The 18,273-nt window shown below is 34.7% G+C and overlaps 1 protein-coding gene across 2 annotated transcripts in view; it reads right to left on the reverse strand.

The window, feature by feature from the left end:
* Positions 1–8,963: 8,963 nt before the first annotated feature.
* Positions 8,964–18,273, reverse strand: part of LOC133159775 (platelet-derived growth factor C-like) — a 28,303-nt gene continuing 18,993 nt past the window's right edge. For both annotated transcript variants that reach the window (XM_061287138.1, XM_061287130.1), the window contains 4 exons: positions 16,974–17,154; positions 11,593–11,776; positions 11,216–11,436; positions 8,964–10,313 (listed from right to left, as the gene is read on the reverse strand). In XM_061287138.1, the coding sequence (XP_061143122.1) occupies positions 10,170–10,313; positions 11,216–11,436; positions 11,593–11,776; positions 16,974–17,154 (730 nt within the window). In that variant the 3' untranslated portion in view covers positions 8,964–10,169. The remainder of the gene's footprint in view (positions 10,314–11,215; positions 11,437–11,592; positions 11,777–16,973; positions 17,155–18,273) is intronic.

An 18,273-nucleotide genomic window follows, 5' to 3' on the forward strand; every position in this document is an offset into this window, starting at 1 on the left:
CAGAAATAGACGTCTAAAATAGGTTGATTTTTAGATCTAAAATAGGTTGATATATAGACCTAAAATAGACACCTAAATTAGGTTAGTTTATAGACCCTTAGGTTGATTTATAGACCTAAAGTAGACGTTTAAAATAGATCTAAAATAGGTTGATTTATAGACCAGAAATAGACGTCTAAAATAGGTTGATTTTTAGATCTAAAATAGGTTGATATATAGACCTAAAATAGACATCTAAATTAGGTTGATTTATAGACCCTTAGGTTGATTTATAGACCTAAAGTAGACGTTTAAAATAGGTTTATTTATAGATCTAAAATAGGTGGATTTATAGACCTAAAATAGGTTGATTTATAGACCTAAAATAGTCAAAACTAAACTTTCGAGGTAGGGTCATTCAACAAAGTTTCCCAACCCTTTTTAACTTGCAAAATCCTAATCTTGGCTCAATTTACTAGACGTCTAAATTAAAAACATTAAATATGATCATATTTTGGAATTTTGAAGTCTGAACAAGCCGTAAGTTGTATAAATAATGCACAGAAGTTGTTTGGGTTTAACAAGCATATTGAGCCGTACATGTGAATTGGTTATTCCTGTACCACTGATAAAGATAAAATTAAGTTGATTTTCAGACCAAAAATAAACGTTTAAAAAAGGTTGATTTTTAAACCAAAAATTGACTAAACAAGGTTGATTTTTAAACCAAACATAGATGTATTAAATAGGTTGAATTTTAAACCAAAAATAGACGTCTAAAATAGGTTGATTTTTAAACCAAAAATAGACGTCTAAAAAAGGTTGATTTTTAAACCAAAAATAGACGTCTAAAATAGGTTGATTTTTAGATCTAAAATAGGTTGATATATAGACCTAAAATAGACACCTAAATTAGGTTGATTTATAGACCCTTAGGTTGATTTATAGACCTAAAGTAGACGTTTAAAATAGGTTTATTTATAGATCTAAAATAGGTTGATTTATAGACCAGAAATAGACGTCTAAAATAGGTTGATTTTTTAGATCTAAAATAGGTTGATATATAGACCTAAAATAGACGCCTAAATTAGGTTGATTTATAGACCCTTAGGTTGATTTATAGACCTAACGTAGATGTTTAAAATAGGTTTATTTATAGATCTAAAATAGGTTGATTTATAGACCACAAATAGACGTCTAAAATAGGTTGATTTTTAGATCTAAAATAGGTTGATATATAGACCTAAAAAAGACGCCTAAATTAGGTTGATTTATAGACCCTTAGTTTGATTTATAGACCTAAAGTAGACGTTTAAAATAGGTTTATTTATAGATCTAAAATAGACCAGAAATAGACGTCTAAAATAGGTTGATCTTTAGATCTAAAATAGGTTGATATATAGACCTAAAATAGACGCCTAAATTAGGTTGATTTATAGACCCTTAGGTTGATTTATAGACCTAAAGTAGACGTTTAAAATAGATCTAAAATAGGTTGATATATAGACCAGAAATAGACGTCTAAAATAGGTTGATTTTTAGATCTAAAATAGGTTGATATATAGACCTAAAATAGACGATTTATAGACCAGAAATAGACGTCTAAAATAGGTTGATTTTTAGATCTAAAATAGGTTGATATATAGACTTAAAATAGACGCCTAAATTAGGTTGATTTATAGACCCTTAGGTTGATTTATAGACCTAAAGTAGACGTTTAAAATAGGTTTATTTATAGATCTAAAATAGACCAGAAATAGACGTCTAAAATAGGTTAATTTTTAGATCTAAAATAGGTTGATATATACACCTATAATAGACACCTAAATTAGGTTGATTTATAGACCCTTAGGTTGATTTATAGACCTAAAGTAGACGTTTAAAATAGATCTAAAATAGGTTGATTTATAGACCAGAAATAGACGTCTAAAATAGGTTGATTTTTAGATCTAAAATAGGTTGATATATAGACCTAAAATAGACACCTAAATTAGGTTGATTTATAGACCCTTAGGTTGATTTATAGACCTAAAGTAGACGTTTAAAATAGATCTAAAATAGGTTGATTTATAGACCAGAAATAGACGTCTAAAATAGGTTGATTTTTAGATCTAAAATAGGTTGATATATAGACCTAAAATAGACATCTAAATTAGGTTGATTTATAGACCCTTAGGTTGATTTATAGACCTAAAGTAGACGTTTAAAATAGGTTTATTTATAGATCTAAAATAGACCAGAAATAGACGTCTAAAATAGGTTGATTTTTAGATCTAAAATAGGTTGATATATAGACCTAAAATAGACGCCTAAATTAGGTTGATTTATAGACCCTTAGGTTGATTTATAGACCTAAAGTAGACGTTTAAAATAGGTTTATTTATAAATCTAAAATAGACCAGAAATAGACGTCTAAAATAGGTTGATTTTTAGATCTAAAATAGGTTGATATATAGACATAAAATAGACGCCTAAATTAGGTTGATTTATAGACCCTTAGGTTGATTTATAGACCTAAAGTAGACGTTTAAAATAGATCTAAAATAGGTTGATATATAGACCAGAAATAGACGTCTACAATAGGTTGATTTTTAGATCTAAAATAGGTTGATATATAGACCTAAAATAGACGCCTAAATTAGGTTGATTTATAGACCCTTAGGTTGATTTATAGACCTAAAGTAGACGTCTAAAATAGGTTGATTTTTAGATCTAAAATAGGTTGATATATAGACCTAAAGTAGACGATTTATAGACCAGAAATAGACGTCTAAAATAGGTTGATTTTTAGATCTAAAATAGGTTGATATATAGACCTAAAATAATAGCCTAAATTAGGTTGATTTATAGACCCTTAGGTTGATTTATAGACCTAAAGTAGACGTTTAAAATAGATCTAAAATAGGTTGATATATAGACCAGAAATAGACGTCTAAAATAGGTTGATTTTTAGATCTAAAATAGGTTGATATATAGACCTAAAATAGACGCCTAAATTAGGTTGATTTATAGACCCTTAGGTTGATTTATAGACCTAAAGTAGACGTTTAAAATAGGTTTATTTTTAGATCTAAAATAGGTTGATATATAGACCTAAAAAAGACGCCTAAATTAGGTTGATTTATAGACCCTTAGTTTGATTTATAGACCTAAAGTAGACGTTTAAAATAGGTTTATTTATAGATCTAAAATAGACCAGAAATAGACGTCTAAAATAGGTTGATCTTTAGATCTAAAATAGGTTGATATATAGACCTAAAATAGACGCCTAAATTAGGTTGATTTATAGACACTTAGGTTGATTTATAGACCTAAAGTAGACGTTTAAAATAGGTTTATTTGTAGATCTAAAATAGACCAGAAATAGACGTCTAAAATAGGTTGATATATAGACCTAAAGTAGACGATTTATAGACCAGAAATAGAGGTCTAAAATAGGTTGATTTTTAGATCTAAAATAGGTTGATATATAGACCTAAAAAAGACGCCTAAATTAGGTTGATTTATAGACCCTTAGTTTGATTTATAGACCTAAAGTAGACGTTTAAAATAGGTTTATTTATAGATCTAAAATAGGTTGATTTATAGACCAGAAATAGACGTCTAAAATAGGTTGGTTTTTTAGATCTAAAAGAGGTTGATATATAGACCTAAAATAGACGCCTAGATTAGGTTGATGTATAGACCCTTAGGTTGATTTATAGACCTAACGTAGACGTTTAAAATAGGTTTATTTATAGATCTAAAATAGGTTGATTTATAGACCAGAAATAGACGTCTAAAATAGGTTGATTTTTAGATCTAAAATAGGTTGATATATAGACCTAAAATAGACGCCTAAATTAGGTTGATTTATAGACCCTTAGGTTGATTTATAGACCTAAAGTAGACGTTTAAAATAGGTTTATTTATAAATCTAAAATAGACCAGAAATAGACGTCTAAAATAGGTTGATTTTTAGATCTAGAATAGGTTGATATATAGACATAAAATAGACGCCTAAATTAGGTTGATTTATAGACCCTTAGGTTGATTTATAGACCTAAAGTAGACGTTTAAAATAGATCTAAAATAGGTTGATATATAGACCAGAAATAGACGTCTACAATAGGTTGATTTTTAGATCTAAAATAGGTTGATATATAGACCTAAAATAGACGCCTAAATTAGGTTGATTTATAGACCCTTAGGTTGATTTATAGACCTAAAGTAGACGTCTAAAATAGGTTGATTTTTAGATCTAAAATAGGTTGATATATAGACCTAAAGTAGACGATTTATAGACCAGAAATAGACGTCTAAAATAGGTTGATTTTTAGATCTAAAATAGGTTGATATATAGACCTAAAATAGACACCTAAATTAGGTTGATTTATAGACCCTTAGGTTGATTTATAGACCTAAAGTAGACGTTTAAAATAGGTTCATTTATAGATCTAAAATAGGTTGATTTATAGACCAGAAATAGACGTCTAAAATAGGTTGATTTTTAGATCTAAAATAGGTTGATATATAGACCTAAAATAGACGCCTAAATTAGGTTGATCTATAGACCCTTAGGTTGATTTATAGACCTAAAGTAGACGTTTAAAATAGGTTTATTTATAGATCTAAAATAGGTTGATTTATAGACCTAAAATAGGTTGATTTATAGACCTAAAATACTCAAAACTAAACTGTCGAGGTAGGGTCATTCAACAAAGTTTCCCAACCCTTATTAACTTGCAAAATCTTGATCTTGGCTCAATTTACTAGACATCTAAATTAAAAACATTAAATATGATCATATTTTGGAATTTTGAAGTCTGAACAAGCCGTAAGTTGTATAAATAATGCACAGAAGTTGTTTGGGTTTAACAAGCATATTGATCCGTACATGTGAATTGGTTATTCCTGTACCACTGATAAAGATAAAATTAAGTGTATTTTCAGACCAAAAATAAAAGTTTAAAAAAGGTTGATTTTTAAACCAAAAATTGACTAAACAAGGTTGATTTTTAAACCAAACATAGATGTATTAAATAGGTTGAATTTTAAACCAAAAATAGACGTCTAAAAAAGGTTGATTTTTAAACCAGAAATAGACGTCTAAAATAGGTTGATTTTTAGATCTAAAATAGGTTGATATATAGACCTAAATTAGGTTGATTTATAGACCCTTAGGTTGATTTATAGACCTAAAGTAGACGTTTAAAATAGGTTTATTTTTAGATCTAAAATAGGTTGATATATAGACCTAAAAAAGACGCCTAAATTAGGTTGATTTATAGACCCTTAGTTTGATTTATAGACCTAAAGTAGACGTTTAAAATAGGTTTATTTATAGATCTAAAATAGACCAGAAATAGACGTCTAAAATAGGTTGATCTTTAGATCTAAAATAGGTTGATATATAGACCTAAAATAGACGCCTAAATTAGGTTGATTTATAGACACTTAGGTTGATTTATAGACCTAAAGTAGACGTTTAAAATAGGTTTATTTGTAGATCTAAAATAGACCAGAAATAGACGTCTAAAATAAGTTGATTTTTAGATCTAAAATAGGTTGATATATAGACCTAAAGTAGACGATTTATAGACCAGAAATAGAGGTCTAAAATAGGTTGATTTTTAGATCTAAAATAGGTTGATATATAGACCTAAAATAGACACCTAAATTAGGTTGATTTATAGACCCTTAGGTTGATTTATAGACCTAAAGTAGACGTTTAAAATAGGTTTATTTATAGATCTAAAATAGGTTGATTTATAGACCAGAAATAGACGTCTAAAATAGGTTGTTTTTTTAGATCTAAAAGAGGTTGATATATAGACCTAAAATAGACGCCTAGATTAGGTTGATGTATAGACCCTTAGGTTGATTTATAGACCTAACGTAGACGTTTAAAATAGGTTTATTTATAGATCTAAAATAGGTTGATTTATAGACCAGAAATAGACGTCTAAAATAGGTTGATTTTTAGATCTAAAATAGGTTGATATATAGACCTAAAATAGACGTCTAAATTAGGTTGATTTATAGACCCTTAGGTTGATTTATAGACCTAAAGTAGACGTTTAAAATAGGTTAATTTATAAATCTAAAATAGACCAGAAATAGACGTCTAAAATAGGTTGATTTTTAGATCTAAAATAGGTTGATATATAGACCTCAAATAATAGCCTAAATTAGGTTGATTTATAGACCCTTAGGTTGATTTATAGACCTAAAGTAGACGTTTAAAATAGATCTAAAATAGGTTGATATATAGACCAGAAATAGACGTCTAAAATAGGTTGATTTTTAGATCTAAAATAGGTTGATATATAGACCTAAAATAGACGCCTAAATTAGGTTGATTTATAGACCCTTAGGTTGATTTATAGACCTAAAGTAGACGTTTAAAATAGGTTTATTTATAAATCTAAAATAGACCAGAAATAGACGTCTAAAATAGGTTGATTTTTAGATCTAAAATAGGTTGATATATAGACCTAAAATAGACGCCTAAATTAGGTTGATTTATAGACCCTTAGGTTGATTTATAGACCTAAAGTAGACGTTTAAAATAGATCTAAAATAGGTTGATATATAGACCAGAAATACACGTCTAAAATAGGTTGATTTTTAGATCTAAAATAGGTTGATATATAGACCTAAAATAGACGCCTAAATTAGGTTGATTTATAGACCCTTAGGTTGATTTATAGACCTAAAGTAGACGTTTAAAATAGGTTTATTTTTAGATCTAAAATAGGTTGATATATAGACCTAAAATAGACGATTTATAGACCAGAAATAGACGTCTAAAATAGGTTGATATATAGACCTAAAATAGACGCCTAAATTAGGTTGATTTATAGACCCTTAGGTTGATTTATAGACAGACATGGGAGTGAGCTTTTCACTTTCCTCAAATTGTAGCAGTTTACCGGATTGGCTTTGGATTCATAATATACAAGCATACATAAACAACAACGGATATGTTGATGTACGACAAGTCGGGCTCGAGGTCTTTGTGTACGCGCGTAACTCTGCCTCCAGTCTCCTCCCTTGGGTGCATGGAGATGTCTGTTGCCATGGCAACAGCATCACAGGCAAATTGAAATAGTCTGGGGGAAAATGGGCTTTTCTTGAATGAAGGAAAACACATTTAAGATGAATAATAGTCACACTAACTCTCAAAGGATGAATATTGTTGATCGGTATTTTAAAAAGTGTTGTTAGTTGGGCAATGTTATGAGAAAATATGTTTTATTATTCAAAATTAGTCATATTGCAAAATGTCATAATTGAGAAGTCAGTTACTAATATTTGAATGTATTTTGATTTTTTAAAATTCTATATTTATTCTTGCAAAATTACAAATTTTTTCAGTGTCACATTTAAGTGTAATTTAAAATAAATTGTTATAACTTTGTTGATTTAAATCACTAATTCAATTATGCATTTTAGACTCACAGTTTTTTTTCCAAGCTTCAGACTCTATTTGTATAATCTAAAATAAACTTGTAGTTTTAGAATTTATTTTACACATTTTAGTGCCCTAACCTTTTGTAGCGAAATGAATCTTACGATATAATTCATTAATAAAAACATGCCTTGGCATAAGTTTACATCAATCAGTGGCATGCTCTGGGTTCCTTAACACAGTGAGGGAGACAGGAAGTGCTGTCTCATTAAAAGAAAACACCTCTTCAGGCCCTGATGTTTTTATTGGCCGCACCACTCTTATTTTGCATGATTACGAGCTGGAAGTAGAAGTGTGTGTGTATGTGTGTATGTTCACCTTTGATTGCAAACTGAGTCCATGTGTGGGTTTGAAGAGCGTAAGTAGGAGTTTGTTGTGCATGTGTGTTTGCGTCTGTGCACGTCCACTCTAGTGTGACTCACACAGAGGCAATTGGACAAGTCCAGACATGTCGAGAGGAAAATACATCTCGAGTCTGCTAGGTAAAAAAAAAACCCGTTTTCTCTCTTTTTAAAGTTTCTGGGAACGATAAGCTGAAATGGTCCTGCTTACGTAGTTTTAATTAAATATTAACATTTTTTATATTAATGCAATATAAGTAAAACAAGATAAAAGTTGTAAGAAAATCTAAGAATATAATTCAATGGGATTACTGTGAGATGAAGGACAGCCATGTCCTTGAAGCAGCTATAAATTGTGCAGGCTTGCAATCAATGGGAAGCAGACATTTTTAACATTTGCTGCTTGGTGGGATGAATCTTGCCACCCCACAGACATGGTCTAGATGCCATCCCCTGAAAGTCAAATTACCTTTAGACAGTGCCAGACATTTTGAGAAATAATGCACATATGCATAGTAAAGAATTGTCTTTAACATTCAGATATTTTGCCATTCCCACTGTCTCTGCCATACCCATTGTCTCTCTCTCTCTATTTTTTGTTGGATAACTTCCTGGTTTAATTGTTGCTGAGCACTTGACAAAGTTACTTGTCCTTGAAACCTTGCATGCCTTTGTGTGATGGTGAAAATGGTTAAGGGGAAAGGTGTAGATTAATTGAGGTCAATTGGGCTCATTTATAGACTTTGGATGATGAAATGTTGGGGAGGAGTTGAGTGGCTTTTATATTAATCGCCCATTGTGTGTGCAAGGGGAAAAGGCTTCTAGTGGAATGGCATCACGCCACAATAGCAGAGACTCTTTCATTCTGCAGCATCTGTGGCCTACCCAAACGCCTGCCAGGGAACACATTAGACGACAAGATAAGAATTTTAGCGGGGACAAAAAAGTATTGTTCCACAAATTGAGAGCATTCTACCTTTTTTTTATTTTAAATTATTAAAAAAAAAAATCTAAAATAAATGTTAGACTAATTAGCTAGTAAAATTGTTTTTAAACATTAAAATACTGTTGAACATATACATTTTATGTTGTTATTGTATGTTGTCTGTATATTGTTTGTTGTTAGAAAATGACTTGTTCATTTCTATATCTCTCCCCAACTTTACCATTTCCATGCATGGCATCCACAATAAGAAATGAAAGACTTTATTTCAGAATTTCAGTACAATAAAATAACAGTTGTAGAGGGAGAGGAGACAGTAGATAAATAACTGAACATGAGTGAATGAAAAACACGTTAAAATAATTATACAGGCAGAAAATGGAGGCAAATCTATCTGTACAATGACATTAAATGTTAAATGTCTTTTTTGCCAAGGAAATAAATACTTGAAATGTGTAAGTGACTCAGATGAAGCAACCACAGTCTCTTTGGTAGGAAAAAAGGCACCTCAGCAAGGAAAAGAATTGCAAATGGAATATTTACACACGAAGGAGGCTTTTGGATTATCAAAACCCACCAAAAGTATTGGAACCATCGGGCTGTGTTCTTTATCCAATTCTATTTTACAATTTTTAAAAAAAATATTTACATAATAAAAGACAAATATCCAAATTGTGTTAATTTAAAATTAAAAACCTATAATACTCGACTGAGGGGAAAAAAATGTCTGCACACGTGTCCACACTCATAACAGTTGCTCCACTCAGAATTAGCTGATCACATTCAAACTCACGTTAAATGGGAGTCACTGCCACTTAAAGAACTGCTCATTGATCTCATTTAAAGTTCAGTTGTTCTAGTAGGCTTTTCCTTCACTCCATTATCAGAACGCGCCTTCTAGAACATCCAAACTTCATTCGCATTTATCAGAGGCAACAATTGTCCAATTCCAAACACAACCACATCTCCAGTTATAAGAGGTTGTGCACACATGTGCAACCACATTTTTTGTACTTCACTGCTTTTCTGGAGTCACATTATTGGTAGAAAAGGTTTTAAAATTATTTGTCTAGTTTTTAAATTTGTGTGAACAGGGGTGTGTCACCTTTTTATATCCACTCCAGTCGTGGCGTTTTCATTTATTTACTTTTTATCTAATATAAAAAAATGCTGATGTCAAATCCAATTGTCAAGGCAGTGTACGCAATAATAAAGGGGTTTCAATACTTTTGGAGGGGCAAGTGTAGCAAAAGCACTTGAACAAAAGAAGCTCCCATTTTCCATGACACTATCAGCCCCCAAAAAGGTGAAGAATAGGCAAGTCCTTATCTCAAATTGTCTTCGAACACTCCAGATAGTCGGGTGGAATTTGTAGTCTCAGTATTTATTCCACGACGTTCCGGAGATTGAACCCGTCCCCATCTTGGTTTTACTTTCCTTGTCCAATTTGGCGTTAATCGTGTCCGACGGGTGTGCTATTGTTGGCGTTATCGGCGTCCTTGCACACGCACGTGCACTCCTCATGGTGCTCCAAGGCCACGTCGGTCATGGACTTCTGCAGGCCTCGGCCTCCGCTGCGGTGCTTCAGCAGCAGAACCTGATGGAGGGGGGGGGGGGGGGGGGGTTTCACATATTTAGACATATATACATATACACAAACATTGCTGCTTGTATCCCACAGTGGGTGCTGCTGATTTGGTTAGCAATTGATTTCAAATGCTGTCGAAGTTTCGATAATTGTCATTTTGTTATATTTAGATTTCACATTTTAATTGATTGACTTACTAATTTGCAGTTGAATTTAGGATCTTTCTTATTTTCCAAATTATTTAAAGTATTTCAAATAGCCCCTTTATTTATCACATAATGATTTAGGTTGAATTTAGTGATATTTTTTTGTTTAGAAGCACTGTATTAAATTATATTTTAATTATCACAAATTATTTGTTGAACAGTCATTTTAGTAGTAGGATTTAGTAGTAGTTTGTAGAGAAACGCATCTTATTTTCTTATTTTGAAAGTACAATCATTATAAATTATTTTGACAATGATTTAATCAGTTAGATGAATACTGTAATTTTCGGACTATAAATCGCGTTTTGTTTTCATAGTTTGGGTGGGGGGGGGCGACTTATACTCAGGAGCGACTTATATACATATGTATATGTTTCTTTTTTCACTTTTTTGGGCATTTTATGGCTGGTGCGATTTATAATCCGGTGCGATTGATAGTCCGAAAATTACGGTATTTAGAAGCAAAAGTCACATCTATATAATTTGCATTATGTTACAAGTGAAACTGACAACTCAACATGGTTAACAAAAGTTGTAATTTAACCTCATGAAGAGGTAAGTGAATAATGAAAGTTGTTAGCGGGGGTCAAATTGAGCCGTAAAACTGATGGCTGGTTGTGATAAACAAATGCAACAAGTAATAAGAGTTTTAAAAAGACATTTGGCCAGGACAAGACTGGCTATGATCCATTTCTTTGCGGCTACCTCGTGGTACTTCTTGGTGACGCGGGCGGGCTGGCACTGGCAGTCGTAGCAACGGTTTGCACAGCAGGCGCAGTTCCCGCCGCAACGCCTCACCAGAAGGCAGCTGGGCCAGAAAATGGCGTCGGTCCGCTTGAGCTCCTCACGCAGTGACACGGAAAGGTTGCGCGGCGTGCAGCTGTACAGCTGAGCTTCCTCCCAAAGCAGGTTGAGGTCCGCTCCTCCTTGGGGGAACAAAAACAAGAAGATTCATATCGTTGACAGTACACTGATCCTCCACCAAATCAGAGATTGAGCAAAAATGTTTTTAAATGAGTTTTTACAGTACAATAATCTTATTTGATCTCAATGTTCCTTAACCAAGTTATCTATAAACTTACCCCTGACTTTCTTGTTATGGATGAAGGATTTGCCAAGAACGTGCCACGTAGGTTTATATAAATCGTCAATGTCCAGCCGCCAGCGCTCGGGCTCCAAGTATTTCATCACCTCTTCCACCGTCCGCAGGCCTGACACAGCCGCAGACAGCTCCTGCAGGTCCGGAGATTCGGCTTCTGCTGGAATCTGAAAGGAAATGAAGGTCAATAAGAATGTCAGACAACCAAAAAGATCAGAGTAAATAGTATATAATTATTGGCAATTCTGTTCTTTCATTTTTTTATAAATGCATTTACAAGATCAAATTTCTTACGTGACCTTTTCTGTATTATTTGGTATTTTAACCAAAAACTGAATCAGATGTTACATTTCATACATATACAAGATTTGTCCGCTGTGTCGGCTTTTTGCTAGGCACTAATCTGGCAGGAGTGAGCCACATTAGTATGCAACGACAACATGGCTGCCTTAGGTGAAGAAGAAGAAATGCTTGGGGCGGGGTTCGTGTTTTATGGCGCATCATCAAATTCTACCACCATGCTGTGGAGGACCAAATCTTAAATGCTTAACAAGTTTGTATTGCCTATTTACCCATATGTGGTTCAAATTTGTTTGCAAATGGACATTTGCCTTCATAATTGCAAAGTCCAAATTAGCCAAAAGTGGCTACTTCAAACCAAACAAGCAGAGCTCCTGTTTATTTTCTGGCATGACATCTTGGGACTTTTTTTGTGGGTCTACTCATGATAGCCAAGCCAACCAAAATGGATCTTGCAAAATCCAACAGGGCATGTGTTTTCAAACCCAATTCACAAAACTATCCTGTTTCACAGCAGGTCATCAAAATCATAGACACGCTCACCAAATTGCACTTTGCAAAGTGACACTAGCGTTGGAGGCTGAATTTCAGATTAGCTTTCTGTTATTGCCATTGAGCGAATGTGAAAACCACCTTCCATCAAGTCACATATTTACGTTCAAGAATATAAATACCAAAACCACAAATGAATTCCTCAGCTGTCTGAGGTTAGGAGGGATTTCAGAGTTATTTTATACATTTATTTTGAGCTGTGAATCAAAAGCGTTATTTTCAACCCCTTTTAATACAGATGAGGTGAAGGAGTCCTGTAGCATACACAGGGTGGGGTGGCCAATGGCCATCTGCCTTAACGATTAGTTCAACGTTGTACAATAAAGCAATCGGGTCAACGAGAATGCCAGAAGTGATTCAATTGTAAAAATAGCGCATATAAATGAAATCGTAGTTAATATTTGCAGTTGCCCCATTTTCTTTGTGCTTCTCCATTTGACTTTATGTTCAGTGCCACTGATTTCTTTGGGGGCAAATTCGGCCTGGCAACAAGAGGTTGCATGTAGATGAATATGTTAATTTTACTGGATAAAAAGAAATAAAAGAAATGCATGTTAAATTTGCTCATCGGGAAAGCAAAAATAAAATTGAAGAAAAGATATTGTCCAAATAAAAAGCAATATACAACTATAGATAAAAACAAAGTTGTATTTTAGATACTTCAAAATAAGAATTAAAAAAAATCAAATAGCAAACATGTAAGATCAATTAAAATTGATATATTTGAATACATGTAAAACCCAAGAACTAACGTATTTTCTGCACTATGAGGCGCACTTAAAAACCTCCAATTTTCTGAAAAGCTGACAGTGTGCCTTATAATCAGGTGCGCCTTATATATGGGCTAATATTGAGCTACTACAGCAGGCGTGTCCAAAGTCTGGCCCACGGGCCAAATGCATATATCTTATATATGGACAAAGTTTTAAAATGGGCCATTCATTGAAGATGCGATTTATAATCCGGTGCACTTTATATATGGACAAAGTTTTAAAATGGGCCATTCATTGAAGGTGCGCCTTAAAATCTGGTGCAGTTTATAGTTTGGAAAATACGGTAAAGCAAAAAAGAAATATACAGAATGAAACAAATCTTAGTTTTTAACAATACACATGCCATCACACAGCCTTCATCAAATCACATTTCATTTTGTTTTTAGAATGACCTATCCTTCCCTTCAGTTTCCGCTCTTTCCCACATGGATTAATGCATGTGCACTAAACTCCTATATATTCTCCTGGGATTGCTCCTTCATAGGGGTGCCCCCCCCCCCTCCCCAAATAAAAACACAACAACATCTGAGGCCCATCTGTGCAGTGGCTCTAACGAAAGCAGCTCGTTAAGAAAGCTTACAGTGTAGCATTTGGTTTCGCCGGAGCCTCGCTGAGATAAATCGACACAAGCGTGGAACACCGACAGATCTTGGCAGCGAGTAGCGGCAGTAGCGCGAGCGGCAAATTGGCCCAGCCTTGGCAGAGTCCAGCGACTGGAAGTCATTAACAGCCTATGAATTTTGACGGCGCAATCCTCCCCCAATTAGCGGCGGCGTGCTCCCTCGGCCAGCGAGGCCCGCTGTGACTTCTAACGGCTGCCAATTTAAGATACAAACGCACACGCTAAAGACCTCTGTTGATTTGGAAGGATATCCCCTTTCAAAGACGATCGAAAAGATGCGGGAAATGGACGAAAAAAGCCCGACGTGGCCTCTTCAAACCAACATGGAAGACTTCCTGTCCATTTAGGACATGGATTTCTGTTTTTGTCACATGGTAAATTTCCCTGCCAAAATGGCTCCTTTCCAAATCAATTCCACATTACAATCTCTCGGAAAATGTCAACAATAAGACTAAAATTGCTTTTGTTTGTTGACTCATCACAGCGCATTTTGCGATGGCCGTTCACGTTTATTTTGTGCCGACTGAAATGATGACGACTCGTCAGGAAAGGGTCTATTAAGACACACGTGGGCAACTTTCTCTGCCGTTCTCATGCTTTGGCTAACCACTTCTCTGCAATCCGCTTGGCTTCCATTAAGCCACAAAGTCTATTGTGCGTGAAATCATGTGGCTTGTGTTGTTGTTTTTTTTCTCCTGCCTTGTTCACAGTCTGCAATTGAGGTTGGTGTAAAAACAGACTCTGCAGTTATATCCTGCTAACTTCTGCCTGCACGGAAGGGGAAATGGCTGACATGGATGTGACTTGCACGGAGTAATGAAGCGTAAATACCGAGACTTAAAAAAAAACGATGAATCAGTTTTCCCAGTCTTCCATCACCCTATAAAAAGGTCCCATATATTCGTGGTCCAAATTCACATATTTAGGGATTTTATTTAACCTACCCTCACTAAGTATTATTTTGTTGCCATCATCCGGCATGGATATGAGGCGCTTCATTTAAACAAAAGTGGTGCTTTAAGCTTTGTTAAAGTGAGTTGAAGTGCTTCACTTTGACAAATTAGTTTTCCGCTGCATCTCGATGCCAAGGAACTATGTTGAAATGAATTAAGGAACTCCGTTTAGCCAAATGTAACAGTCCGTTTTTTTTAAGAGTTGAATTAGTACCAGAATATCATCTTATACACAGCATCTGACCTTCTGCTTAAATATTGAATGACTATTTTATTCGGTCTGAACTTTTACCTAAATTAAGGAGTTAAGTCAGTACATGTACAAGAGTATTATTTTACACAAGTACCAATGTGTGACTACTTTTGCGCTAGCTTCAAATGTTTCTTCCTCCTCCTTCTCTGTGTTTTAACAAGCCCACTGCCAAAAATGGCTTCCTGTCAATGACAGAGCGGCTCTTGATGGGGCCCCCGTGTGGCTTCCTGCGGGTTCCGGTAGCTGGGAACAGAGCGCCGCTGTTCCACCGCGTAAGGTTCAAAGAGCAGACAGAAGGGGGAACATTTTCACAAGGGCTTTGCCCTTGAATGTGACTCGGAAGTTGGGGACGTTTGGTTGGTGGGGTGCCTAAGATCGCTGGTAGGGGTGGCTGGTAACTGCCATCAAGTATAGATAATAAGTAGAAATAATAATGGAGCAATTAAAACATCAAACAAATAAAAAATATGACTTGGAACGTCATTTTGCTCCAGTTTTTATGATTGTAAAACAAACACGCTGTTATGAAGTCATCACGCACAAAAACAAAGATTGTAAGAAGCAACAGAAAAAAGAAATAAAAAAATTCACACCATGGTTGTTTGGCATAATTGAGTGTCACTTTTCACCGTTTCATTGAACGCAACACATTAGCGACCGGTTATTATTAGAGCCTTTTTATAGCGGTTTTCACCCCTGATTATAAACGACAGACGAACCATTGTGACGTTGTTCCATGTTGCTTTATGACTTGAAGAAAGGTGAACGGAAAGGTCGCTCGACACTATTAATCTCGCAATATTAAGGTGTGAAAAGAAACAGTGGCTGGATATATATACTATATAGTGTATATCAGAGCTAAAGATAGAGAGACATTAGGATGGGATATTACTTCGAAACCATGAACAATTTAAAAAGTACTCCAGTTCCTCTTTATCCCCCTTTCATTTCAGGAGTCCCAATGAAAGCCGTGCAGGGGTCAAGGACCCTCGACGAGACGCTTTATTCCCTTCACAAGGTCTCCGCTTTCATAGGGAACAATAACCTTTGGATCATCTGGATGGAGAGTCGATAAGGGCGCAGGTGGAAGACATTAAAGGTAGAGCATGTTGGAAAAGTCCATTTCTTGCTTATTTGTCCAAAGAAAAGCAAATAGAAATATGAAATCAAACTGTTTAGCTGATAAAAATGCTTAAATAAAAGATCAAAATATAAGTAAAAGTACAAATCTAAAAATGTAACACACATATACATTTTAACATAAAGACGAAACAGAACCTACAAATAAAAAAGTGGAGCTAACAGATCAAATGCAAATACAAATAAACACGCTAATGACAAAACTCGAATGATAAAAAAAGAATATAATGAAATAAAAACAAACAATTAAGAAGATTGAAAGTAATCATACATGGGAAAAATCCACCTTGTAAAAAATGCAAATAAAACTATTTAAGAAATAAAAAATAAAATAACTAAAAACACACATCTAAACAATTACAATGATGGGAGTAAAATAAAAATATCCTAAATGCAAATGGGAAAAAGTGCTGATAAAAACCGATAAAATACAAAAAGAATACAACGTAAAAATAGAAATGATAAAAATAAATTTGATTCAAATGGTTCCCTAGCAATGTTGACATTTTGGTTTTATCTGCGTGATAAAAATAAATGAGCTGTCCCCGTTCTTGTGCAAGTTGATGAACAAAATAAACATGCGTTCCATTTTAATTAATCATCCAAATGCTTGGAACCAGAATCAGACAAACGTAATTGCCAATTTACCAAATATATTGCTGTTGTTGTTGTTGTTTCCACCTCAGTGAAATTAAATCAAAAGACTATTTCCAACTGCCGTGTGGTTTAAAATGACAATTGGCGCTTCAGCTGACATGACGTAATTCTTACCGCCGGCTGGATGGCGTAGCGGATGAGAAAGCCCGGCTCGGATGGGAAGTACTCGTCCGAAACGAAGCGTACGCGGACCCGATTGCCTTTGGAGAGGTGGGCCGCGGGGGCCGCTTGCGACCCGCACCAGCGGCCCAGGATGCTCCCGTCGCTCGGATCCTCCAGCTCCACAAAGTCGTATCTTCAACAAGACAAAACAATAAAACGTTTGAACCAAAATCGTTAGCTCGTTACCAGAAAAGACACAAATTGTTGCATTATTCACTGCATTTCAATTCAGAGAAATGAAAACTAATTTTTATAAACACCCAAGTCCCTAAAACTCGATAGCCGAACAGATGACTAGAAATATGGTCACCGGAAGATGGTGGTTAGCTGGATGGATGGAAATGTATCTCTTTGGAGGTTAAGGTAGCTAAATGAGAGGTTGGATAGATAAATAGACAGACATAGCTAGAAAGCCTCCTTACAACCATTAAAAACAATCACGCCCGAGTTATATAACAGGCAACCCTGCCTTGTAAGCCAAAGGCCAGACGTTTGATCCCTGCCTCTTCCACAAGACAGACAATGCGGCCTTGAGCAAGGCATTGACCTCCGACCTTTCCCGCCGCCATAATAATAAAAAAACAATACATAATATCAGTGACGCTAGTATTGTGATCGAGCAGCAAACACAGCAGAGTGGAAGTCTTCCAACACGTTTTGTAGCAACAGATGGCTCATCAATAATGCAGTAAGTTGGCATCATTACGTGCTGTTGAACAGCAATGGAGGAAAATAGGCTGATACACTACATTAAGTAGCAACTTGAAGACATTGCAAGGACAACGATGACTGGAAATGATCCACAGAGTATAAAAAAAAAAATCCTTTGAAGAAAAGCGCAAGAAAAATGAGTTATTCATGACAACCGCCACAAAACAGAAGCGACTACAAACAAATTCTGGATTCTAAACCATTCTAATAACGCTCCTCAGTGCATGTCAAAATGCATAGTCGAGAGCCCTGTGAGTGGAATGTAAATGCATGTGCATGCGTGGGTATGCAGATGATTGGACGCCCCATTCTCATGCAGCATTCTGGGATGCAATCAACTGCCTCGGGCCTTCATTTGGACCTGGATAACCCCGGAAAACAAGGGTTGCTCTTATTTGCCCCACAGTTTCCAACATGTTGATTGCATCAGGCTATGTTGTCCACATATGCTCACGTATGTTCTTGGGAGATGTTTTTATTTTTTTGGTCTGTGCAACTGGATGTCTGCATTTCATGAGCATGAGTGTTCCAATTGAGGAAA

Source organism: Syngnathus typhle, linkage group LG1, assembly GCF_033458585.1.
Source record: "Syngnathus typhle isolate RoL2023-S1 ecotype Sweden linkage group LG1, RoL_Styp_1.0, whole genome shotgun sequence".
Taxonomy (NCBI): Eukaryota; Metazoa; Chordata; class Actinopteri; order Syngnathiformes; family Syngnathidae; genus Syngnathus; species Syngnathus typhle.